Source organism: Notolepis coatsorum (genome assembly GCF_963971535.1).
Source record: "Notolepis coatsorum genome assembly, chromosome: 5".
Lineage (NCBI taxonomy): Eukaryota > Metazoa > Chordata > Actinopteri > Aulopiformes > Paralepididae > Notolepis > Notolepis coatsorum.
Window position 1 is genome coordinate 53,653,762 of NC_140169.1, and position 26,668 is coordinate 53,680,429.

Sequence of the window (26,668 nt, forward strand, 5' to 3'; positions counted from 1 at the left end):
CACTTGTTGGGAGCACAGCAAGGAAACATAGAACATTTTATTATAATAATTATATACAAGCGAGAAAATGTAAAAAATTTATTATCAGGATCAAGGAGTGTATACATTATTATTACACAAAGTCACCAGAGCAGTGTTCCTGAAACTGTTGATCAAGAGTGACACCTGGTGTCCGAGAGGAGGAACTACACACACATACATAGATACCGTACACACACAGTATACAGCCCTCATCATTTCAGTTGAGACGTATTCAAAAGGAAAGCCTCCCTTTCAGGGGTACGGGCTCACGTTTCAGGGGTACGGTCTCACGTTTCAGGGGTACGGGCTCACGTTTCAGGGGTACGGGCTCACGTTTCAGGGGTACGGTCTCACGTTTCAGGGGTACGGGCTCACGTTTCAGGGGTAAGGTCTCACGTTTCAGTGGTACGGTCTCACGTTTCAGGGGTACGGTCTCACGTTTCAGGGGTAAGGGCTCACGTTTCAGGGGTAGGGTCTCACGTTTCAGGGGTAAGGTCTCACATTTCAGGGGTAGGGTCTCACGTTTCAGGGGTAGGGTCTCACGTTTCAGGGGTAAGGGCTCACGTTTCAGGGGTAAGGGCTCACGTTTCAGGGGTAGAGTCTCACGTTTCAGGGGTACGGTCTCACGTTTCAGGGGTACGGTCTCACGTTTCAGGGGTAGGGTCTCACGTTTCAGGGGTAGGGTCTCACGTTTCAGGGGTAGGGTCTCACGTTTCAGGGGTACGGTCACGTTTCAGGGGTACTGCCTCACGTTTCAGGGGTAGGGTCTCACGTTTCAGGGGTAGGGTCTCACGTTTCAGGGGTAGGGTCTCACGTTTCAGGGGTACGGTCTCACGTTTCAGGGGTACTGCCTCACGTTTCAGGGGTAGGGTCTCACGTTTCAGGGGTAGGGTCTCACGTTTCAGGGGTAGGGTCTCACGTTTCAGGGGTAAGGTCTCACGTTTCAGGGGTACGGTCTCACGTTTCAGGGGTAGGGTCTCACGTTTCAGGGGTAGGGTCTCACGTTTCAGGGGTAAGGTCTCACGTTTCAGGGGTAGGGTCTCACGTTTCAGGGGTACGGTCTCACGTTTCAGGGGTAGGGTCTCACGTTTCAGGGGTAGGGTCTCATGTTTCAGGGGTAGGGTCTCACGTTTCAGGGGTAGGGTCTCACGTTTCAGGGGTAGGGTCTCACGTTTCAGGGGTAAGGTCTCACGTTTCAGGGGTAGGGTCTCAAGTTTCAGGGGTATGGTCTCACGTTTCAGGGGTAGGGTCTCACATTTCAGGGGTAAGGTCTCACGTTTCAGGGGTAAGGTCTCACGTTTCAGGGGTAGGGTCTCACGTTTCAGGGGTATGGTCTCACGTTTCAGGGGTAGGGTCTCACATTTCAGGGGTAAGGTCTCACATTTCAGGGGTAGGGTCTCACGTTTCAGGGGTACGGTCTCACGTTTCAGGGGTAGGGTCTCACGTTTCAGGGGTAGGGTCTCACGTTTCAGGGGTAAGTTCTCACGTTTCAGGGGTAGGGTCTCACGTTTCAGGGGTATGGTCTCACGTTTCAGGGGTAGGGTCTCACGGCACGAGCTTCAAATTATTTTGAGACCTGAATGTCCTAACGATGATGTCACAGCGGCTAGCGAGAGCTGCAGAGTTCTAGGTTCTTCTGAAGCGAGAACCGCAGAGTTCTCGGTTCGTCTAAGAGAATCTGAACTGGGTCGGGGACCCCGAGGAGTGGGACATCATCGGCCCTACCAGTCCTGGGTCATCTGGTATTTAACAAACAATAAGTCATTGTTCTAACGTGCTTTAATGGAGACCGAAGTGGACTCACTTCAGATAGTGTCCTTCTCAGTCCACGGGGTCCATCCGAGAGGTTGCCGGTGGAATTCTTAGTCCAACGGTCAGAGGACTATTTGTCCACTAATTGATTTAAATCAACAAATCTGTACGATTGTTTCCTAAATGCAGTTCAGACGCATTAGGGACCTGACCCCCCCCCCCCCCCCCCTGCTGTGTACTGCTCCATCCACAGGTTTGAACCCCCCCCTGCTGTGTACTGTTCCATCAACAGGTTTGAACCCCCCCCTGCTGTGTACTGCTCCATCAACAGGTTTGAACCCCCCCCTGCTGTGTACTCCATCAACAGGTTTGAACCCCCCCTGCCGTGTACTCCATCAACAGGTTTGAACCCCCCCTGCTGTGTACTCCATCAACAGGTTTGAACCCCCCCTGCTGTGTACTGCATCAACAGGTTTGAACCCCCCCTGCTGTGTACTCCATCAACAGGTTTGAACCCCCCCTGCTGTGTACTCCATCAACAGGTTTGAACCCCCCCTGCTGTGTACTCCATCAACAGGTTTGAACCCCCCCCCCTGCTGAAAATTCTGACATCATCATTAGAAAGTTCAGCTCAATATTCTGACATCATCATTAGAAAGTTCAGCTCAATATTCTGACATCATCATTAGAAAGTTCAGCTCAATATTCTGACATCATCATTAGAAAGTTCAGCTCAACATTCTGACATCATTAGAAAGTGATCTCAAGAGGGTACTGAACGAGATCAGTGGCAGTTTTTTAAGTTTGGTCATTATTATCATGGTGTTATTCACTGTCAAAGATGCAAAGAAAAATCATAATTCATATTCTCCTTTGTTTCATCACAATTTAAGCAAGCCTAGTAATAGACACAATATTTCTGACACTGAATACATTCCCTGAGGTCCATAGATGTTCCTAGATACCAAGAATATGCAAATGGACCTTGTAGAAGTGGAGCAATATTCCATTTACCTAGGTATATATTTTAGGCGAAAATATTCCACGGGTGGAACAGGTTAAAAAAATAAAAATTATATTAATTTTTTTATTTATTTTTTAACCTTTAGGGGGGGGGGGGCTTGCGCTTAAATCTTGCACAGGGCCTCTCATTTATCCCAGACGGCACTGCCTAGAGCAGGGGTGTCAAACTCATTTTCACAGAGGGCCACATCAGCATTATGGTTGCCCTCAAAGGGCCAAAGACCGTATAAATGTTAATGTGATGTAAAATAAATGTAGCTACTCATTTACATATTGTTAAACATGTTGTTTCTGTATTTATTACTTATTCAAGTTATACATATTGCATATGCATTTGCATAGATGTAAAAATATAGCTTATAGTTAGCTTATGTTATTTTAACAAATAATTTTAGTTTATCAGAACCCCATATTACTCCATCAATCAATGATCAAACCATTCAAGTAAGTAACAAAGAAGAATATCATCAAATACAAGCTATGACATTAAGTTTGTTCAAAACCTTTTTGTCACAGTCAAGAGGGGCAGAACTAACACCTGTGAGCTGCAAAGAACACGTGGGACAGATGTAGCAGATGTTACAAAAACAAATGGCTGCACACAACCTTGCAGAGGCCATACATCCAACTAATGGAAGATAGTTTAATTAACTTTAATTAACAGATTGCAGAATGGGTACAGTACAGTACAGCTCAATACACACAATTGTTAAGGGGATGCAGACCAGAGAAAGACTTTCGACTTGTTTACATCAGGGTCCCCCATTTTCAATTCGTAATGAAATTGCTATTATGTGTCTGCATGAACACACAACTGTAACTGTACTAAAAAATAACAAAATAAGGGTTGTCTCAGTTCACAACTATATTGGTCAAGTTTTGGGTGGGACTTGTTTGCGTCCCTACAGCTTCTTATTCAATTGAGCGAGATGCTCGGTTATGTCACACAGCCAGCTTGCATCTGACAGTTCAGACAATATTTCTTCAACCCTTTGTTACCTATTCCACCTGGATCTTTTTTGTATTTTGGGCTGTAAAATTGTCAAAGAATGTCTGAGGAGTAAGTGCTTTTGGCTTTTTTCCTTCGTTACTTCATCAATACCTCAGATGTTCAACACACATGTATGTGTAAGAATGTGTAATAACTAAGGCTGTCAAAGCTTTATTGAATGAATGAATGAATGAAAACTTTATTTAACAGATTGCAGAATGGGTACAATACAGTACGGCTCAATACATACAATTGTTAAGGGGATGCAGACCTGAGAAAGACGTTTGTCTTGTTTCCATCAGGGTCCCCCATTTTCAATTCATATAGACATTTATGACATACACAACATACATGACATTTATGGCATAGGGACATATAGGTATTTAGTACTGATACATTTGTGACATAGGCGGTATTCAAATATACAGTACTGTTACCCCTAGATCCTGACAGAGTATATACATATGATGGGGAGGGGACTGTACATTAGGAGGGGGTGGGTGGGTGGGAGAGAAATATACATACGGTGGGGAGGGAATATATACATGCGGTGGGGAGGAGACTGTCTATTAGGAGGTGGTGGGGGTTTTGGGCATTTACGGTGGCCAGTTTCGAATTGCAGCCTCCCGTAGGTGCTCTTTAAGGGCGGTTTTGAATGTGGGCAGGGATTCACATTCCTTTACAGCTTTGGGTAGGGCGTTCCACATTGTTGTGGCATAATTGCGAAACGTGTTTAGTCCCTTGTTTGAGCCGAATCTGGGTTTAACATGATTTGTTGAGCTTCCTCTGGTGTAGTGGTTGTGGTATTCACTGACCTTTGGGAAGTATTTTGACATGTACATGGGCACCCTGGTCGTATAGTGTATCTTGTAGACCAGGCCCATTGCAAGTTGCTGTACTCTGTCGTCTACTCTAAGCCATCCTAGGTTGGCAAAGTGGGCAGGGGTGAGGTGGGTTCTGGGGTTCAGGTCAAGTAGTAGTCTGACCAGTTTGTTTTGTGATGTTTGTAATTTTGTTTTAAGCGCCTTTGAGGTGCTTTGGTACCATGAGGTGCAAGCATAGTCATAGTACCCTTGAATGAGTGCTCCTGCCAGAGTCTTCAGGGTGTTCTTGTTTACCAGAGAGGAGATCCGGTACAAGAATCTAGTTCGTTGGTTGACTTTTTTTATTACATTGGATGCCATTTTGTCACAGGAAAGATTTGCCTCTAGGATGGAGCCCAGGTAGGTAATTTCGTCTTTCCTTGTGACAATATTGTCACCCACTGTAACTGAGAATCCGTCGGTCTTGCTGAGTTTGTTATTTGAACCGAAGAGAATGGACTCTGTTTTGCCCATGTGTAATGATAGTTTGTTATCAGCGAGCCATATGCAGATTTTGCCTAGTTCCGTGCTGAGGGTTTTTTCAACCTGCATATTAACGCATTAACACACAATTATTTTAACACCGCTATTTTTTAACCCAAGATTATTGTAAAAAAAAAACAGAGCTCTTGGGGGGCCACATCAAATGACGTGGCGGGCCGCATTTGGCCCGCGGGCCGTGAGTTTGACACCTATGGCCTAGAGGCACAGCACCGCTGCTGAATTCTTTTTTCAGGGGAAACACTGGCATTACATACATACATAGATACATACCCTCCTTCAAAACCACTCTCAAAGAGCACCTACGGGTGACTGCAATTAGAAACTCGGTCTGGTAAATGTCCAACCCCCCCCGACCACCCAACCCCCTCCAATGTAGTTTCTTCCCCGTCGAATGTATATATTTTTCTTGTAAGATCTCTCTCTCTTAAACAGTACTGTATATTGTGTATGTCTTGATGAAACAGTACTGTATATCTGTATGTCATGTACAGTATGTCATAAATGTCTTGATGAATTGAAAATGGGGGACCTTGATGTAAACAAGACGAAAGTCTTTCTCTGGTCTGCATCCCCTTGACAATTGTGTGTATTGAGCCGTACTGTATTGTACCCATTCTGCAATCTGTTAATAAAGTTTTCAATCAATCAAAGCAGTTGTTATTTGTATTTCTTTGTAATAGACCACCGCAACACTTCCGGGATTCTGAAATCAGGGAGGAGATAGCGGGGGGGGGGGCAAATTAATGAATGTGGATGAGAGCCTTGATGTAAGTGGTTGCAGCTACGGCTGTGGGGGTGCTGGAGACATGATCCAATAGACTTTTATGCGCCCGAGTCTCCTGAACACGGCGCGACCCATTCCTAATCAATCAGAACTTAATCGGCCAAGATAAAGTTCCTTTTTCAGCACATACTCCCCATACGCATGCGCAGATTGCCAACGTATTCTGACGGCACGCAACGGGGCGCGAAACCGGGTTAGAACGTTCCATCAGAGCGGGGAGCTTGTGCCTGCTTCGGTGGCCAGTGCAAGATATACCCTACTCTCGGCCGGTGTCCTTTCAGCCGAACAGGATAATGGAAAAATGATCCCACTCAATGGCCAGACGCGTCTTATGGCGACATCTACAATTACCCAGGGGTGTAAATTACTTGAGTAATTGTACTTCATTACAATACTTAAGTACTGTTTTGGGGGATTTGTACTTTACTAGAGTATTATTAGGTTTGTATACTTGTACTTTTACTCAATTACATTTCAGAGAAAAAAAACATACTTTTTACTCCTTACATTTAAAATGCAGACCTACAAAGTACAAAGTACAAATATCACAGGTCCAACCATTTTAATTAGTATATTTGTTTTTCTGGCCGAACTAAAGTTAATGTTATTAATCCCGCGGCCGCACTTTATTTAAAAACAGTCAATCAAATCCCCATCAATGGAAAATTAACCCGCCCATACCCATGCTGATTGGTCCTTGTGCAAGACTAGAAAGCAGGATCTTTGATTAAACACCTGCTATCAGAAGAATAGACAGTCAGAAAAAAAGTTTTTACTTTTACTTTTTAGTACTTAAGTACTTTTAAAAGTAGAAACTTTTTTACTTTTACTCAAGTGTGTTTTTAGCCAGATACTCTGACTTTTACTTGAGTACGATTTTGAGACGGTACCCATACTTTCACTTAAGTATAATTTCTGGGTACTTTTTACACCCCTGCAATTACCTCATTGAGTCTCCAGGTGGATGGATGGAACTGATGGAACGTTCTAACCCGGTTTCGCGCTCCGTCACGTGCCGTCAGAATACGTTGGCAATCTGCGCACGAGTATGGGGAGTAGGTGCTGAAAAGGGACTTTATCTCGGCCGATCGATTAGGAATGGGTCGCGCCGTGTTCAGGAGATTCAGGCGCATAAAAGTCTATTGGATCATGTCTCCAGCACCCCCACAGCCGTATCTGCAACCACTTACATCAAGGCTCTCATCCACATTCATTCATTTGCTCCCCCCGCTATCTCCTCCGTGATTTCAATGTAAAGTTGTAGTCCTTCTCCCCACTCAGCCTGGGAGTTGTAGTCTTTCTCCCCATTCAGCCTGGGAGTTGTAGTCTCTCCCCACTCAGCCTGGGAGTTGTAGTCTTTCTCCCCATTCAGCCTGTAGTCGTTCTCCACAGAGAGAAGACAAGACCTTCATCCAGACTCCCTACACCTGACTTTGTATTTGACCATTAACACTTTTACCAATAAATTCATCATCAACGCGAAGATCTGACCGTGTCTAACCGGCTCCACCAACAGCGATGTCACCGCGAGGGTGAGAGTGAGCGGCCCCTCCTCCCCCTAGAAACCCCGGCATTGTGGGAACTCCCAACATGGCCGCCCGCGCAGACACACACACGAGAGAGAGAGAGAGAGAGAGAGAGAGAGCGAGAGCGAGAGCGAGAGCGAGAGAGAGATGGTAGAATCAAGAGGCTCTAGTTGTTCAGCCATTGCAGATTCATCGTTTCACACCTTTTGGCTTCAAGGGTCAACCGCTGTTGTTTTATGATTATTTTATTTTTTATTATTCTTTCCATAAAAAAAAATGAAAAAAAAAATGAAAGATTATAATAATTATTATTTATTTAAATTATCGTCAAAATCATTTCCCATACTTTGGGGACATGTGTGTAGGAGGAAATCTGAAGAGAAGAGCAACGCTGCCTGGACGTCCCCCCTCAGTAAGAAGGAAATAGTCGGTCCTGTCGCTTTCATTTTTGTCACCCCTCCTCCGTTCATCCCTCTCTTCGTCGTTCACTCTCGTCCTCCGGTCCCGTGTCCCGCGTCTCTTGTTCAGGTCTGTCCTCCTCTCTCCTCCTGTTCTGTTGTTCAGGTCTGTCCTCCTCTCTCCTCCTGTTCTGTTGTTCAGGTCTGTCCTCCTCTCTCCTCCTGTTCTGTTGTTCAGGTCTGTCCTCCTCTCTCCTCCTGTTCTGTTGTTCAGGTCTGTCCTCCTCTCTCCTCCTGTTCTGTTGTTCAGGTCTGTCCTCCTCTCTCCTCCTGTTCTGTTGTTCAGGTCTGTCCTCTCTCCTCCTGTTCTGTTGTTCAGGTCTGTCCTCCTCTCTCCTCCTGTTCTGTTGTTCAGGTCTGTCCTCCTCTCTCCTCCTGTTCTGTTGTTCAGGTCTGTCCTCCTCTCTCCTCCTGTTCTGTTGTTCAGGTCTGTCCTCCTCTCTCCTCCTGTTCTGTTGTTCAGGTCTGTCCTCCTCTCTCATCCTGTTCTGTTGTTCAGGTCTGTCCTCCTCTCTCATCCTGTCCTGCTGTCCTCCTCTCTTCTCCTGTTATTCAGGACTGTCCTCTCTCCTCCTCTCTCCTCCTCCTCTCTCCTCCTCTCTCGTCTCTCCTCCTCTGCCCCAGGTGTTTATCTCTGCAGCTCCAGGGGCTTCACGCTGCTGAAGCTCTCGTAGACGTTGGCGGCAAACTCTTTCACCTGCTCTATCAACAGCAAGTCCTGGAGAAGAGGAGAAGAGAGAGGAGAGGAGAGAAGAGAAGGAAGGAGAGAGAAGAGGAGGGAGAGGAGAAGAGAAGAGAGAGAAGGAGGAGAGGAGAGAGAAGAGAGGAGATGAGAGAGAAGAGGAGAGAGCAGAGGAGAGGAGGAGAAGAGAGAGGAGAGAGAAGGAGGAGAGAGAAGAGAGGAGATGAGAGAAGAGGTGAGGAGGAGAGGAGATAAGAGAGGAGAGCGGAGAGGAGGAGGGAGAAGGGGAGAGAAGAGGAGGAAGGAGAGAAGAGGAGAGAGAAGAGGAGAGAAGAGGGGAGGAGGAAAACAGAGAAGAGGAGAGGAGAGGAGAAGAGGTGAGAGGAGAAGAAGAGGGGAGAGGAGGAGGGGAGAGAGAAGATGAGGAGGGGAGATAGGAGAGCGGAGGAGAGAAGGGAAGAGGAGGAGAGAGAAGAGGAGAGATGAGAGAGAAGAGGATAGAGGAGAGGGGGAGAGGAGATGAGAGGAGGAGGAAGGAGAGGAGAGGGAAGAGGAGAGGAAGAGATGAAGAGAGGAGGAGAGAGAGGAAGAGAGGATAGGAGAGGAGGGGAGGGGAAAGAGGAGGGGAAGAGAGGAGAGGAGTGGAGAGAGGAGTAGAGAGAGGATGAGCGGAGGAGAGAGGAGGCGTCTTAAAGTGTCATTCAAGAGGCGTTCAAGAGCCGTCTTAAGGCTCCTCCCACATAGTGGGGCGTACTGTGAGTGGTCCGCAGTCGTTTGAGGTTTCATAGTCGAGCGTACCACAGTGTGCCAAGTTCCTACATTTCTCGTGCCAGTTTACTACATTTCCCACAATCCTTGCACGCTATTTACACTTTCTGTCACGCTGTCGTCCACCGATGTCAAAATAAATCTCCGTTTCCAAGATTACACCCCCCCCCCCCCCCCCTTAGTTCCTGCCTGCCATCAGATTCAGTGATGATGCATATAGCCAGTGTTTCCCATTAATTACCTAGACTGTGGCGGCCCCCCTCTAGTCCAGTGGTTCCCAAACCTCTCCTCGAGGCACCCCAGCCGTTCCATGTATTTGTTAAATTCCACCACCAGCACACCTGATTCAACTTATAAAGGGCTAGTTAAGTTGAATCAGGTGTGCTGGTGGTGGAATTTAACAAATACATTGAACGGCTGGGGTGCCTCGAGGAGAGGATTGGGAACCTCTCCTCGAGGCATGCCCCCGGAACCGCCCTAGGGTCCGAGGTTCATCCACCACAGTCTCACAAAATCCTGTGGGAAACACTGATATAGCACTCCGTCAAATACACTCCCTGATTCTACTCAGCGGGATATCACACCACGTGTCCCCCTCTCACCTGGACAAAGTGGCTGGGTGTCTCGCTGCAGATGGAGTGGATCTGCCCGTTGACGATTGGGATGATCTTAGCCAAGGGCAGACTGACCGCAGACAGACTGCAAAACGGGAAAGGACAGACGGTCAGTGATGGAAGGACATTACTTTCTCGATGGTTCAAAACGCAACGTTACGGTCCGTCGGTACAGCTGTCCTTCACCGTAGCCTCAATAACCAAACAGAAACTCGTGCTCCCGAGAGACTGGCACAGCGCTAACACAGTGTGGAGAGAGGTCTGGCTATTCAATTGATTGAAAACTTTATTAACAGATTGCAGAATGGGTACAATACAGTACGGCTCAATACACACAATTGTTAAGGGGATGCAGACCAGAGAAAGACTTTCGTCTTGTTTACATCAGGGTCCCCCATTTTCAATTCATTATAACATATATGACATACAGATGGACAGTACTGTTACATCTATACATTCATGACATACCAGATTTACAAATACAGTACTGTATAGTCTAAAAAAGAGAATATATACATTTGACGTAGAAACTACATTGGAGGAGGTTGGGTAGGTGGGGTGGGTAGGTGGGGTGGGGTGGGGGAACTGTACATTGGAGGTGGTTGGGTGGGTGGGGGGTTGGGTAGGTGGGGTGGGTAGGTAGGGTGGAGTGGGGGAACTGTACATTGGATGTGGTTGGTTGGGTGGGGGGTTGGGTAGGTGGGGTGGGGGAAACTGTACAAGCAAAACTGTACATTGGAATATCTTGGGTTAGGACATTTACAGGGGCCAGTTTCGAATTGCAGTCTCCCGTAGGTGCTCTTTGAGAGTGGTTTTGAAAGTGGGTAGTGATTCACATTCCTTTACAGCTTTGGGTAGGGCGTTCCACATTGATGTGGCATAAAACTAGCACAGCGCTAACACAGTGTGGAGAGAGGTCCGGCTATGAGAGACTAGCAGTGGAACAAAACAAAAAAAACACGCTTTCACTGCATTAGTAAAAAAGAAAAAAGGGAGAGGTTATTACCGCTGTATACCAGCGGTTTTCAAGAATCCTTCAGGCTACACGCATCGACTGTTGACAAATCATATCCAGCTTTCAGACCTCTGAACTACAAGCCTACATGGTTCCATTCAACCCTTACTGTATTCTACTATGTCTATTAGGGCTGTCAACGAATATTCCATATTCAAATTAATAATCAAAAACATACATTTGATGTGAAAATGAATATTCGATTGTGGAAAAAAGAAAAACAGGCTGTTGGGTGAACTGCCCCTTTAACGTGGACACGTTAACGGCCTGAACACGTGCGTGATGGACAGGAGACCCGTCGCTTAGATACGTGCGTGATGGACAGGAGACACGTCGCTTAGTGAAATGAAATGTAGGTCTGTTCCTTGAGCTGAAGAACAAGCCGACAATTCAACAACAAATACATGGTTGTGATGGCAGAGCGCTAACAGGGTGATTTGTCTTTACTACTACCTACTATGCTAATATGTCTTTAGGGCTGACCCCTATTAATCGATTAGTCGACTAATCGGTCGAAAGGAGCCGTAGTCGACTGGCCAACCTCTTAGTCGAATATAATAAAAAATGTATCCATCAGTGGACCAATTGCATGTTTTTGCAGAGGACAAGAAGCCTTCAGTCGACTCCTTCAGACATTAAGCACCCCTCACAGCCCAAATGGAATGAAAAAAAAACGACCAATAGTCGACTAACGGCAAATTTTGGCCAATCCTAGTCGACCATCCAAATCCTTAGTCAGGGACAGCCCTACTACCTACTATGCTAATATGTCTTTACGACATGCTATGCTAATATGTCTTTACTACTACCTACTATGCTAATATGCTAAAAAAACATTTTAACCGATACAGATAATTTCCAATATTACATTTTAATGCCAATATCGGCCGATAATATCAGTAGGCCGATAATATCGGACATCCCTAGTAATTTCCCCTCTCAGCCCAAATGCACATTAAAAAGGAGAGAATTGCTGGCAAATGGGAAAAGGAAACATGGTTTACGTTTCACCAGCAAACTACTGCAGTGATTGGTGGACAGGCGTGTCAATGGAGGCGCTGCTGACCTGTCGGCTGCAGAGTTGGGGGCGGAGTCACCAGGGGGCGGAGGGTGGAAGAACTCAGCCAGGTTGTCGAGGAGACGGGAGAATCCTCGGTTCAGACAGGTGGTGAGAACAGTACTGAAGTCTGGGCTAGACACAGACACACAGACACACACACACTATAATAAAACAGTACTGCAGTCTGTCCTGTAGGGCTGAGCCCGAACGTTCGAACCTTCGTCCGTTTACGTTGGCATTCGAATTCTAAATCAACATTCACATTTTTTATTTTTAATAAAAAAGATTTAAATTTTTTTAATATTTTTTTCTATTAATTCTGTTTAAACCAATGGAGTTTTTCTTCACAGTTGCAGATAAAGATTAGGCTACACTAATATTATAGTATTAAAATAAACGGATGATTTATATTCATTAGAAAGTTGATTTAATTGATTTAGTTGGGTTGGGGCTTCTCCCTGGGCTGGGTCTGGGGCTGAAAAGTTGATTGAATTAAAAAAAAAAAAAACTCATTTAAATCAGATGAATCACTTTATTCAAATTGAAGATTTAGTTTGAGGATATTTAAAAAAATAATAATAATAATAAATAAATAAAATTATTTAAAAAATAAATAGACTTTAAATTCTTTCTTTTTTTTAAATTAAAAGCGAAGGTTCGAACGTTCGTTCGAAAAACCCTGACGAAGTTCGAATCCCAAAAACAGGCTTCGGGGAAACAGCCTTATCTGGACTACACACAAAATAATAAAACAGTACTGCAGTCGGGACTAGATACACACGATTCATACTTCTCATTGATTCAACAGTATTTGCATTACATTACATTTAGTATTTTGCCACGTGCTAGAGCAGTGGTCCTCAACTTAAGGCCTCTGCATGCTACAGCAAATTCAAAGCAACTTCAACACAACATCGGCGCGATTTCAGCGCGCTTGTTGCAGACAGTCTTGTAGACTGTGTTGCTTGGGCGTTGCGTACCTGTGTCCAAAATCTAATCTAAAGACCCGTTGCGTTGGTATTGCGTAGCAGTGATTGGTTGGTAGTGAATGGGGGCGGGGCTGTCTGTCACTTCTAGTGTTCCTGGCTCGAGACCAAAAGAAAACTTTCTGACAGGAGCTCGAGACCAAAAGAAAACTTTCTGACAGGAGCTCGATAGCTAGTGTATTGTTTCATTACACTTGTTTAATTGTTTGTTTAAAATGAATCAAATGCAGGAACGTATTGCAGAGGAGGTCCGAAAGTACCAACATTTATATAATAGCGGGTCTAAAGACAAGGATAGCATTATGACGATGAATTCGTGGAAGGAGATTGGGGAAACAATGGGGATGGACTGGGTTGATATTACACTATATACAAGAACACAAGCGAAAACAAACATAAACAGGGCTATTATTATACTAACGATGTATGGTTGAGAAGGGAAATCCGTTTGTAATGGCTAGAGTGCGCACCTTCGGCTGCCCAAAGTATTCAGGCGCGCTCGAGCCGCACATCCGGGGTACATTTTGTTGCATCATAGGCTGCGCGTTGATTTTGCAGAAGCATAAAGGTAATGTGTCTGCAACACCGTTGCTTTGTCGATGTTGTGTTGAAGTTGCTTTGAATTTGCTGTAGCATGCAGAGGCCTTTAGACAGGGTCAATTTTCAGAAAATCATAACTCTGAAGGCATTTCGTGTTTATTTTTGGTACACAACATTTCTAGGGGTATTAAGGGGTGCTGAATCCAAATCTGCTGTATACCAAGCTCAAACATGTCAAATAAGGCCTCAAAATTGAGAAATCCAACATGGCCGCCAGCGCCAGGCTGAAATCTATTTAAGTGCATATCTTTTTGACTAAACAAGGTAGAAACTAGGGATGCACGATATTGATTTTTTGACACCGATACCGATAACTTTATGCTCCTCAAGCCGATAACCGATATTTATTGTATTATAATATTTTTTTTTAAATGTATATATATATATATCTTTTTTTGATCAACATTTTTTTTTTTTTTGTATTTATAAGCTCCGACGTCATCGGTACTGCTATCGGTACTCGAGAAATTATGGAGGTTTTTTTTGAGGAATTTAAACGTTGCTAACTACTCTTGTTGGCCGTTTTCTATATCTCTCCTGCCTCGGTGTCTCTGCCTGCACGAGGAGCGGGCTGTGCTGTGCTCTCTCCTCTCTTCCCCTCCCACACACACACACACTCACTCACACACACGGGTGCTGCCGAGTACAGACAGCTCTGCTCTCATCATGGCGGACAGAACGAAACGTTCAAAAGTCTGGGTCTATTTTACTAAAGTCGATGCTGACAACGCTCGTTGCCACAAGTGCAACAAGACATTTGCCAGTAATGTATAAGCGCTGGTACTTGTCAATGTGGCTGGCGGGGAGCTAACGTTATTAGCCTGAGCTCCGAGTAGAGTAATGCCTGACAATCCGGAGGTAAATAAACGAACGAGAGCTTCTGATTGGTGGTAAGAAGAGGTGGGTGCAAGCGGTGGGACGTAATTGGCAGATCGACTGTCTGCCTCCGAATGTAACGACAGCCAAGAAAGGGAGCGCTGGATTTGTGAAAAACTCCCTGTTCCTAAACCACACGCTATCAGTTTTACCACAGTACTGGCAAAACGGGAGGAGGCTATAATAAAAACAAGCGCCCTTCATCCAAATCCACCCACACCGGATTTCTTTTAACCAAAAAATTTATTATATTATCGGAGCTATCAATAATGTTATCGGGTTTATCGGGATGACGTCATAATTGCTGATATCGGCCCGATAATTATCGTGCATCCCTAGTAGAAACATGAATGAAATGTGTTTTTATATGTTTGCATACATGAGGAATTTAAAATCATATCCTGATTTTAGATCAGTTGAGAAAATGTTGCTTGAAACTCATATTTATAGCAGAAACGGTGGTCGTTATTGATGCATAACTCATCAACCAAATAAGAAAGAAAAGCAGGATGATCCCAGGCCATGGATTTATTCATCAAACTCTTTTCTCTTGAATTTTTGTAATCAACATGCCATTTATGCAAATTAGATAGTCCTTAATATGCGTACAGTAGCTTAGGTAGTCATTTATTGTCAGTCATCAATCGTATTCAGGCAGGTGTCGCAGGTGTCTTGCAGTTGCATGATTCATCCAATGCTGAATATAATAGAATGGATTATAATATAATAAAATAAAAAGATTATTTTACCATATCAATATAAGTGAATGTTCAAGTTTCTTTATTAGTTGTCATACATAATACAGAATACTTTGCATGAAATGTTTCTTTCTGTGTTGCTCCTGAGTGTGCTAGATAATAATTAACAAGATAGTATAAAATAAGTATAAAATAGAAAGTCAAGAAGTCAAGTACGTAAACAAGTGTAAACAACAAAATTGTTCAGTGTATCTATATATACAGTATGTACAGCTGGTACAAAAATGGTGAGGTATAGCTTAGCTTGTGGTGCCACCTTGTAGTGGTGAGGTGCAATAAGGAATGAGAATGATGTGCAATTTCCTTACCAATAATATAAATATAAATATAAAGTGTAAAGTGTGTCTAAAGTGGTAAAGTGGGTGCTACAGTGTGTTGTTTATTTAAGTGAGTGTATGTGCGCTGTGGGTGTGTTGATGGTTTGCTTATTGTTCATTGTTCATTCATTGAGCATCCTGATGGCCTGGGGATAGAAGCTCCTTCTGAGTCTCTCTGTGCTTGCCATGAGACTCCGATATCGCTTGCCTGACTGCAGCAGTTCAAAGAGGCAGTTGTTTGAGTGGCTGGAGTCTTTGATTATTCTCTTAGCCTTGCCCATGCACTGCTTGTTGTAAATGTTTTGGAGAGTGGGAAGCCCACCTTCAATTGTGCGTTCGGCTGAACGGGCCACTCTCTGTAGTCTGCTGCGGTCTTGTGCAGTGCTATTCCCAAACCAGGAGGTGATATTGCCAGTCAGGATGCTCTCTATTGTGCATGAGTAGAAGTTCTTGAGGATCTTCTGACTCACGTTGAACTTCCTTAAGCGCCTAAGGAAGTAGAGGCGTTGTCGTGCCTTCTTGATAACACTGTCAATGTGTGTGGTCCATGTCAAGTCCTCGGATATGTGGACTCCGAAGTACTTAAAACTGTTCACTCTCTCAACCGGTGCCCCGTCGATGCTGAGGGGGCTGTAGTCCCTGACCCCAACCTCCTAAAGTCCACAATCATCTCCTTTGTTTTGCTGACGTTCAGGGAGAGGCTGTTCTCTTGACACCATCCCGCTAGAACCTTAACCTCTTCCAGGTAGGCCCTCTCGTCGTTTGCAGAGATCAGGCCCACCACTACTGTGTCGTCAGCAAATTTGATGATTGTGTTGTTGTTCCGCTGTGCCACACAGTCATGTGTGTACAGGGAGTGGAGGAGGGGACTCAGGACACAGCCCTGGGGGGCCCCTATGTTGAGAGTGATGGATGAGGAGGTGCAGTTGCCTGCTCTCACCACCTGGGGTCTGCCCGTCAGGAAGTCCAAGACCCACTGGCAGAGGTCATAGTTCAAGGCCAGGTCCCTGAGCTTGGCTATGAGTTTGGAGGGGACTATGGTATTGAATGCTGAGCTGTAGTCGATGAATAGCATTCTCACATAGTTCCCCTGCCTCTTGTCCAGGTGTGATGCTGCTGTGTGCAGCACATGGGCTATGGCGTGCTCTGTGGACCTGTTGGGGCGGTATGCAAATTGCAGGGGGTCCAGGTTGATGGGGAGGGAGGAACAGATGTAGCCCTTCACTAGCTTCTCAAAGCACTTCATGGCTATGGAGGTGAGAGCTACAGGGCGGTAGTCGTTGAGGCAAGAAGGCTTGGATTTTTTGGGTACAGGGATAATGGTGGACTTCTTCAGACAGGTGGGGAAGACAGCCTGTTCTAAGGACAGGTTATATATGTCAGTGAATACCGGGGCCAGTTGGTCGGCACAGACTTTTAGGATGCGGCCGGGGATACTATCCGGTCCTGCTGCCTTCCTGATATTCACTTTCTTAAACGTCCTCCTCACCTCATGTTCTGTTATCCTGAACACTGAGTCTCCATCAGCAGTGCCCCCCCCCCCTCCATTGCAGTGGTTTGTAGGCTGGTGCTGTTATTCCCAGCCTCAAACCTCGCATAGAAGGTATTGAGATCATTTGCCAGTTGGATGTCACTGTTCAGTTTGAGGGAGGTGCCTTTGTAATCTGTCATCGTTCTGAGGCCCTGCCACATAGCTCTAGAGTCAGCCTGTTCATATTGAAGTTTAACACGATTTCACAACGTACTGGTCTGTGGCGCTATTTGCGTTTCACCCTTGTGCCTGTTTTGATGGATTGGTCATGGTAGACGACATCTACCCTCTGGTATTTTGCTCCCATCTTCAACACGGTGTCAGTGAACTTGTTGGCATAGTCACCAAATGTTGTAGTGTCAGGTGGCTTTCCGAGTGCCATTACCAGAGCTTGGCCATCAATGACCAGGCAGCTGGGTCCCTGAAGGGTAAGATCTGCAGGGGTTTTAACTTGTTTCGTCAGTATATTTGCTAACACAGACTTGTTGGTGGAATGTAGACTCCCGTTAGTTGTGGCCAGAGATGGTGGGATGGGCATGAGCTCATGCTGGAGGATATTGTCAAGGTCTACCTTACGACCTGCTCTGTAAGCTGTGATGAGCCTATCCACTTTGATGGTGTTTTGCTTGTTCTTGGAAAGTTGCACAACTTCATACAAAGAGGCAAATGTCTTGGCTTTGTTCTTTCGAATGGGTGATTTCAGGTTCAGGTGCTGGTCACTATCTGGAGGTTCACACAAACGTTTGTCCACAAACATGTTCAGTTGTGCCTGTCCAAAGTGTTCTACGCCAAGTAGGGATTCTTGAATCTCCGGTGTGAATACGTCCTTGTTGATGTATGTAAGAAAACTTACAAAAGCACATTTAATTCAGGTTTGTACCTTGTGTAGTCACACTTAACTCATTAAGCCCCACCATTTATTTTTAGAAAATTCGCCTAAAACAGCATGCTTACATTAAAATGCTTATATATCCAGATTTATAAGAGCTACTTGCATAAACTTGGTACCTGAAGAAAGCTAAGACTTGGGGGATTCTAATGTTGGTGTCCAACACTGTACAGTTATTACCAAATTGCTGTAGTATTCCTGCAAACACTGAAGAAATGTCATTTTTTTATCCTCGCCTATACAAAGATTACAGTTAGACAGTCAAAAACACCCCGTTACTCATGGTTGCACCCCCGCTATATTCCTACTTTCTTCCTCCATAGGTGCAGATGTTCTGTGCAAAGTTTCATGTAAGTAGAATAAAAACTGTGGGTTTAGCACCTGTTTTTGTGGAGAGAGGGCCTGGCGCTGGCGGCCATGTTGGATTTCTCAATTTTGAGGCCTTATTTGACATTTTTGAGCTTGGTATACAGCAGATTTAGATTCAGCACCCCTTAATACCCCTAGAAATGTTGTGTACCAAAAATAAACACGAAATGCCTTCAGCACTTTATACAAGCACATTTTCTGAAATTCTGCCTAGTCTATGTTTAGTGCAGAGGAGTAGAGATACGACTCACCATTCAAATAAATTGTGTTACTAAGACTAAACCTAGTGCTTAGACTCTCTCTCTCTCTCTCTAACTCCACCCTATCTGACATCCAGGTCCCATAACGCCCCCTATCTGCTGTCCAGGTCCCATAACGCCCCCTATCTGCTGTCCAGGTCCCATAACGCCCCCTATCTGCTGTCCAGGTCCCATAACGCCCCCCTATCTGCTGTCCAGGTCCCATAACGCCCCCTATCTGCTGTCCAGGTCCCATAACGCCCCCTATCTGCTGTCCAGGTCCCATAACGCCCCCTATCTGACGTCCAGGTCCCATAACGCCCCCTATCTGACGTCCAGGTCCCATAACGCCCCCTATCTGATGTCCAGGTCCCATAACGCCCCCTATCTGACGTCCAGGTCCCATAACGCCCCCTATCTGCTGTCCAGGTCCCATAACGCCCCCTATCTGATGTCCAGGTCCCATAACGCCCCCCATCTGCTGTCCAGGTCCCATAACGCCCCCTATCTGCTGTCCAGGTCCCATAACGCCCCCTATCTGACGTCCAGGTCCCATAACGCCCCCTATCTGATGTCCAGGTCCCATAACGCCTCCTATCTGATGTCCAGGTCCCATAACGCCCCCTATCTGCTGTTCAGGTCCCATAACACCCCCTATCTGCTGTCCAGGTCCCATAACGCCCCCTATCTGATGTCCTGGTCCCATAACGCCCCCTATCTGATGTCCAGGTCCCATAACGGCCCCCTATCTGATGTCCAGGTCCCATAACGGCCCCTATCTGACATCCAGGTCCCATAACACCCCCTATCTGCTGTTCAGGTCCCATAACGCCCCCTATCTGACGTGCAGGTCCCATAACGCCCCCTATCTGATGTCCAGGTCCCATAACGCCCCCCCCATCTGCTGTCCAGGTCCCATAACGCCCCCTATCTGCTGTCCAGGTCCCATAACGCCCCCTATCTGCTGTCCAGGTCCCATAACGCCCCCTATCTGATGTCCAGGTCCCATAACGCCCCCTATCTGACATCCAGGTCCCATAACGCCCCCTATCTGCTGTTCAGGTCCCATAACGCCCCCCTATCTGACATCCAGGTCCCATAACACCCCCTATCTGATGTCCAGGTCCCATAACGCCCCCTATCTGACATCCAGGTCCCATAACGCCCCCTATCTGACATCCAGGTCGCATAACGCCCCCTATCTGATGTCCAGGTCCATAACACCCCCTATCTGATGTCCAGGTCCCATAACGCCCCCTATCTGATGTCCAGGTCCCATAACGCCCCCTATCTGACATCCAGGTCCCATAACACCCCCTTTCTGACATCCAGGTCCCATAACGCCCCCTATCTGACATCCAGGTCACATAACGCCCCCTATCTGCTGTTCAGGTCCATAACGCCCCCTATCTGACATCCAGGTCCCATAACGCCCCCTATCTGATGTCCAGGTCCCATAACGCCCCCTATCTGACATCCAGGTCCCATAACGCCCCCCCCCCTATCTGATGTCCAGGTCCCATAACGCCCCCTATCTGACATCCAGGTCCCATAACGCCCCCTATCTGACATCCAGGTCCCATAACGCCCACTATCTGATGTCCAGGTCCCATAACGTCCCCCTATCTGATGTCCAGGTCCCATAACGCCCCCTATCTGACATCCAGGTCCCATAACGCCCCCTATCTGACATCCAGGTCCCATAACGCCCCCCCTATCTGACATCCAGGTCCCATAACGCCCCCCTATCTGACATCCAGGTCCCATAACACCCCCCTATCTGATGTCCAGGTCCCATAACACCCCCCTATCTGACATCCAGGTCCCATAACGCCCCCTATCTGACATCCAGGTCCCATAACGCCCCCTATCTGACGTCCAGGTCCCATAACGCCCCCTATCTGACATCCAGGTCCCATAACGCCCCCTATCTGACATCCAGGTCCCATAACGCCCCCTATCTGACGTCCAGGTCCCATAACGCCCCCTATCTGACGTCCAGGTCCCATAACGCCCCCCTATCTGATGTCCAGGTTCCATAACGCCCCCTATCTGATGTCCAGGTCCCATAACACCCTCCTATCTGATGTCCAGGTCCCATAACGCCCCCCTATCTGATGTCCAGGTCCCATAACACCCTCCTATCTGATGTCCAGGTCCCATAACACCCCCTATCTGATGTCCAGGTCCCATAACGCCCCCTATCTGATGTCCAGGTCCCATAACGCCCCCTATCTGCTGTCCAGGTCTCATAACGCCCCCCCTATCTGACGTCCAGGTCCCATAACGCCCCCTATCTGACATCCAGGTCCCATAACGCCCCCTATCTGCTGTCCAGGTCTCATAACGCCCCCCCTATCTGATGTCCAGGTCCCATAACGCCCCCTATCTGCTGTCCAGGTCCCATAACGCCCCCTATCTGATGTCCAGGTCCCATAACGCCCCCTATCTGCTGTCCAGGTCCCATAACGCCCCCTATCTGACATCCAGGTCCCATAACGCCCCCTATCTGACGTCCAGGTCCCATAACGCCCCCCTATCTGACGTCCAGGTCCCATAACGCCCCCTATCTGACATCCAGGTCCCATAACGCCCCCTATCTGACATCCAGGTCCCATAACGCCCCCTATCTGACATCCAGGTCCCATAACGCCCCCTATCTGACATCCAGGTCCCATAACGCCCCCCCTATCTGACGTCCAGGTCCCATAACGCCCCCCCTATCTGACATCCAGGTCCCATAACGCCCCTATCTGACATCCAGGTCCCATAACGCCCCCTATCTGACATCCAGGTCCCATAACGCCCCCTATCTGACATCCAGGTCCCATAACGCCCCCTATCTGACATCCAGGTCCCATAACGCCCCCCCTATCTGACGTCCAGGTCCCATAACGCCCCCCCTATCTGACATCCAGGTCCCATAACGCCCCCTATCTGACATCCAGGTCCCATAACGCCCCCCCCCCCCCCTATCTGACGTCCAGGTCCCATAACGCCCCCCCTATCTGACATCCAGGTCCCATAACGCCCCCTATCTGACATCCAGGTCCCATAACGCCCCCCTATCTGACATCCAGGTCCCATAACACCCCCTATCTGACATCCAGGTCCCATAACGCCCCCTATCTGACGTCCAGGTCCCATAACACCCCCTATCTGACATCCAGGTCCATAACGCCCCCTATCTGATGTCCAGGTCCCATAACGCCCCCCTATCTGATGTCCAGGTCCCATAACGCCCCCATATGATGTCCAGGTCCCATAACGCCCCCTATCTGATGTCCAGGTCCCATAACGCCCCCTATCTGACGTCCAGGTCCCATAACGCCCCCATCTGACGTCCAGGTCCCATAACGCCCCCATCTGATGTCCAGGTCCCATAACGCCCCCCAATCTGATGTCCAGGTCCCATAACGCCCCCTATCTGACATCCAGGTCCCATAACGCCCCCTATCTGATGTCCAGGTCCCATAACGCCCCCCTATCTGACATCCAGGTCCCATAACGCCCCCCCTATCTGATGTCCAGGTCCCATAACGCCCCCTATCTGACATCCAGGTCCCATAACGCCCCCATCTGATGTCCAGGTCCCATAACGCCCCCCTATCTGATGTCCAGGTCCCATAACGCCCCCCTATCTGACATCCAGGTCCCATAACACCCCCTATCTGATGTCCAGGTCCCATAACGCCCCCTATCTGATGTCCAGGTCCCATAACGCCCCCTATCTGTTGTCCAGTCCCATAACGCCCCCTATCTGATGTCCAGGTCCCATAACGCCCCCTATCTGATGTCCAGGTCCCATAACGCCCCCTATCTGCTGCCCAGGTCCCATAACGCCCCCTATCTGATGTCCAGGTCCATAACGCCCCCCTATCTGATGTCCAGGTCCATAACGCCCCCCTATCTGATGTCCAGGTCCCATAACGCCCCCTATCTGCTGTCCAGGTCCCATAACGCCCCCTATCTACTGTCCAGGTCCCATAACGCCCCCTATCTGATGTCCAGGTCCATAACGCCCCTATCTGATGTCCAGGTCCATAACTCCCCCTATCTGATGTCCAGGTCCATAACGCCCCCTATCTGACATCCAGGTCCCATAACGCCCCCTATCTGATGTCCAGGTCCCATAACGCCCCCTATCTGATGTCCAGGTCCCATAACGCCCCCTATCTGACGGCCAGGTCCCATAACGCCCCCTATCTGACATCCAGGTCCCATAACGCCCCCTATCTGATGTCCAGGTCCATAACGCCCCCTATCTGATGTCCAGGTCCCATAACGGCCCCTATCTGATGTCCAGGTCCATAACGCCCCCTATCTGATGTCCAGGTCCATAACGCCCCCTATCTGACATCCAGGTCCCATAACGCCCCCCTATCTGACGTCCAGGTCCCATAACGCCCCCCTATCTGATGTCCAGGTCCCATAACGCCCCCCTATCTGATGTCCAGGTCCCATAACGCCCCCCTATCTGACGTCCAGGTCCCATAACGCCCCCCTATCTGACGTCCAGGTCCCATAACGCCCCCCTATCTGACGTCCAGGTCCCATAACGCCCCCTATCTGACGTCCAGGTCCCATAACGCCCCCTATCTGATGTCCAGGTCCCATAACGCCCCCTATCTGACGTCCAGGTCCCATAATGCCCCCTATCTGACATCCAGGACCCATAACGCCCCCTATCTGCTGTCCAGGTCCCATAACGCCCCCTATCTGATGTCCAGGTCCCATAACGCCCCCTATCTGACATCCAGGTCCCATAACGCCCCCTATCTGACGTCCAGGTCCCATAACGCCCCCCTATCTGACGTCCAGGTCCCATAACGCCCCCCATCTGCTGTCCAGGTCCCATAACGCCCCCCCTATCTGACATCCAGGTCCCATAACGCCCCCCTATCTGACGTCCAGGTCCCATAACGCCCCTATCTGACGTCCAGGTCCCATAACGCCCCCTATCTGACATCCAGGTCCCATAACGCCCCCTATCTAATGTACAGGTCCCATAACGCCCCCTATCTGACATCCAGGTCCCATAACGCCCCCTATCTGATGTCCAGGTCCCATAACGCCCCCTATCTGACATCCAGGTCCCATAACGCCCCCTATCTGACATCCAGGTCCCATAACGCCCCCCTATCTGACGTCCAGGTCCCATAACGCCCCCTATCTGACGTCCAGGTCCCATAACACCCCCTATCTGACATCCAGGTCCCATAACGCCCCCTATCTGACATCCAGGTCCCATAACGCCCCCCCCTATCTGATGTCCAGGTCCCATAACGCCCCCCCCTATCTGACGTCCAGGTCCCATAACGCCCCCCCTATCTGACGTCCAGGTCCCATAACGCCCCCCCTATCTGACATCCAGGTCCCATAACGCCCCCTATCTGACATCCAGGTCCCATAACGCCCCCCCTATCTGACATCCAGGTCCCATAACGCCCCCCTATCTGACATCCAGGTCCCATAACACCCCCTATCTGACATCCAGGTCCCATAACGCCCCCTATCTGATGTCAAGGTCCCATAACACCCCCTATCTGACATCCAGGTCCATAACGCCCCCTATCTGATGTCCAGGTCCCATAACGCCCCCCTATCTGATGTCCAGGTCCCATAACGCCCCCATCTGATGTCCAGGTCCCATAACGCCCCCTATCTGATGTCCAGGTCCCATAACCCCCCCCTATCTGATGTCCAGGTCCCATAACGCCCCCCTATCTGATGTCCAGGTCCCATAACGCCCCCATCTGATGTCCAGGTCCCATAACGCCCCCTATCTGATGTCCAGGTCCCATAACCCCCCCCTATCTGATGTCCAGGTCCCATAACCCCCCCCTATCTGATGTCCAGGTCCCATAACGCCCCCCCTATCTGATGTCCAGGTCCCATAACGCCCCCTATCTGACGTCCAGGTCCCATAACGCCCCCTATCTGACATCCAGGTCCCATAACGCCCCCTATCTGACATCCAGGTCCCATAACGCCCCCTATCTGATGTCCAGGTCCCATAACGCCCCCCCCTATCTGACATCCAGGTCCCATAACGCCCCCCCTATCTGACGTTCAGGTCCCATAACGCCCCCCCCTATCTGACATCCAGGTCCCATAACGCCCCCTATCTGACATCCAGGTCCCATAACGCCCCCTATCTTATGTCCAGGTCCCATAACGCCCCCCCTATCTGACATCCAGGTCCCATAACGCCCCCCTATCTGACGTCCAGGTCCCATAACGCCCCCCCTATCTGACATCCAGGTCCCATAACGCCCCCTATCTGACATCCAGGTCCCATAACGCCCCCCTATCTGACATCCAGGTCCCATAACACCCCCTATCTGACATCCAGGTCCCATAACGCCCCCTATCTGATGTCAAGGTCCCATAACACCCCCTATCTGACATCCAGGTCCCATAACACCCCCTATCTGATGTCCAGGTCCCATAACCCCCCCCTATCTGATGTCCAGGTCCCATAACCCCCCCCTATCTGATGTCCAGGTCCCATAACGCCCCCCCCTATCTGATGTCCAGGTCCCATAACGCCCCCTATCTGACGTCCAGGTCCCATAACGCCCCCTATCTGACATCCAGGTCCCATAACGCCCCCTATCTGACATCCAGGTCCCATAACGCCCCCTATCTGACGTCCAGGACCCATAACGCCCCCCCCTATCTGACATCCAGGTCCCATAACGCCCCCCCCCCTATCTGACGTCCAGGTCCCATAACGCCCCCCCTATCTGACATCCAGGTCCCATAACGCCCCCTATCTGACATCCAGGTCCCATAACGCCCCCCTATCTGACATCCAGGTCCCATAACACCCCCTATCTGACATCCAGGTCCCATAACGCCCCCTATCTGATGTCAAGGTCTCATAACACCCCCTATCTGACATCCAGGTCCATAACGCCCCCTATCTGATGTCCAGGTCCCATAACGCCCCCCCTATCTGATGTCCAGGTCCCATAACGCCCCCATCTGATGTCCAGGTCCCATAACGCCCCCTATCTGATGTCCAGGTCCCATAACCCCCCCCTATCTGATGTCCAGGTCCCATAACGCCCCCCTATCTGATGTCCAGGTCCCATAACGCCCCCATCTGATGTCCAGGTCCCATAACGCCCCCTATCTGATGTCCAGGTCCCATAACCCCCCCTATCTGATGTCCAGGTCCCATAACCCCCCCCTATCTGATGTCCAGGTCCCATAACGCCCCCCCCATCTGATGTCCAGGTCCCATAACGCCCCCTATCTGACGTCCAGGTCCCATAACGCCCCCATCTGACGTCCAGGTCCCATAACGCCCCCATCTGATGTCCAGGTCCCATAACGCCCCCTATCTGATGTCCAGGTCCCATAACGCCCCCTATCTGACATCCAGGTCCCATAACGCCCCCTATCTGACGTCCAGGTCCCATAACGCCCCCCTATCTGACATCCAGGTCCCATAACGCCCCCATCTGATGTCCAGGTCCCATAACGCCCCCTATCTGATGTCCAGGTCCCATAACGCCCCCTATCTGACATCCAGGTCCCATAACGCCCCCTATCTGACGTCCAGGTCCCATAACGCCCCCCTATCTGACATCCAGGTCCCATAACGCCCCCCATATCTGATGTCCAGGTCCCATAATGCCCCCTATCTGACATCCAGGTCCCATAACGCCCCCTATCTGACACCCAGGTCCATAACGCCCCCTATCTGATGTCCAGGTCCCATAACGCCCCCCTATCTGATGTCCAGGTCCCATAACGCCCCCCTATCTGACATCCAGGTCCCATAACGCCCCCTATCTGATGTCCAGGTCCCATAACGCCCCCCATCTGCTGTCCAGTCCCATAACGCCCCCTATCTGATGTCCAGGTCCCATAACGCCCCCTATCTGACATCCAGGTCCCATAACGCCCCCCCTATCTGATGTCCAGGTCCCATAACGCCCCCTATCTGATGTCCAGGTCCCATAACGCCCCCATCTGATGTCCAGGTCCTATAACGCCCCCTATCTGACGTCCAGGTCCCATAACGCCCC

At 48.8% G+C, this 26,668-nt stretch overlaps 1 protein-coding gene across 1 annotated transcript in view; it reads right to left on the reverse strand.

Moving 5' to 3' along the window:
• Nucleotides 1-7,733: 7,733 nt before the first annotated feature.
• pex3 (peroxisomal biogenesis factor 3) overlaps nt 7,734-26,668 on the reverse strand; it is a 125,894-nt gene continuing 106,959 nt past the window's right edge. The window contains exons 10-12 of the mRNA XM_084314599.1: nt 12,068-12,193; nt 9,975-10,071; nt 7,734-8,640 (exon numbers count right to left, since the gene is read on the reverse strand). Coding sequence (XP_084170725.1) covers nt 8,551-8,640; nt 9,975-10,071; nt 12,068-12,193 — 313 coding nt within the window. The 3' untranslated portion in view covers nt 7,734-8,550. The remainder of the gene's footprint in view (nt 8,641-9,974; nt 10,072-12,067; nt 12,194-26,668) is intronic.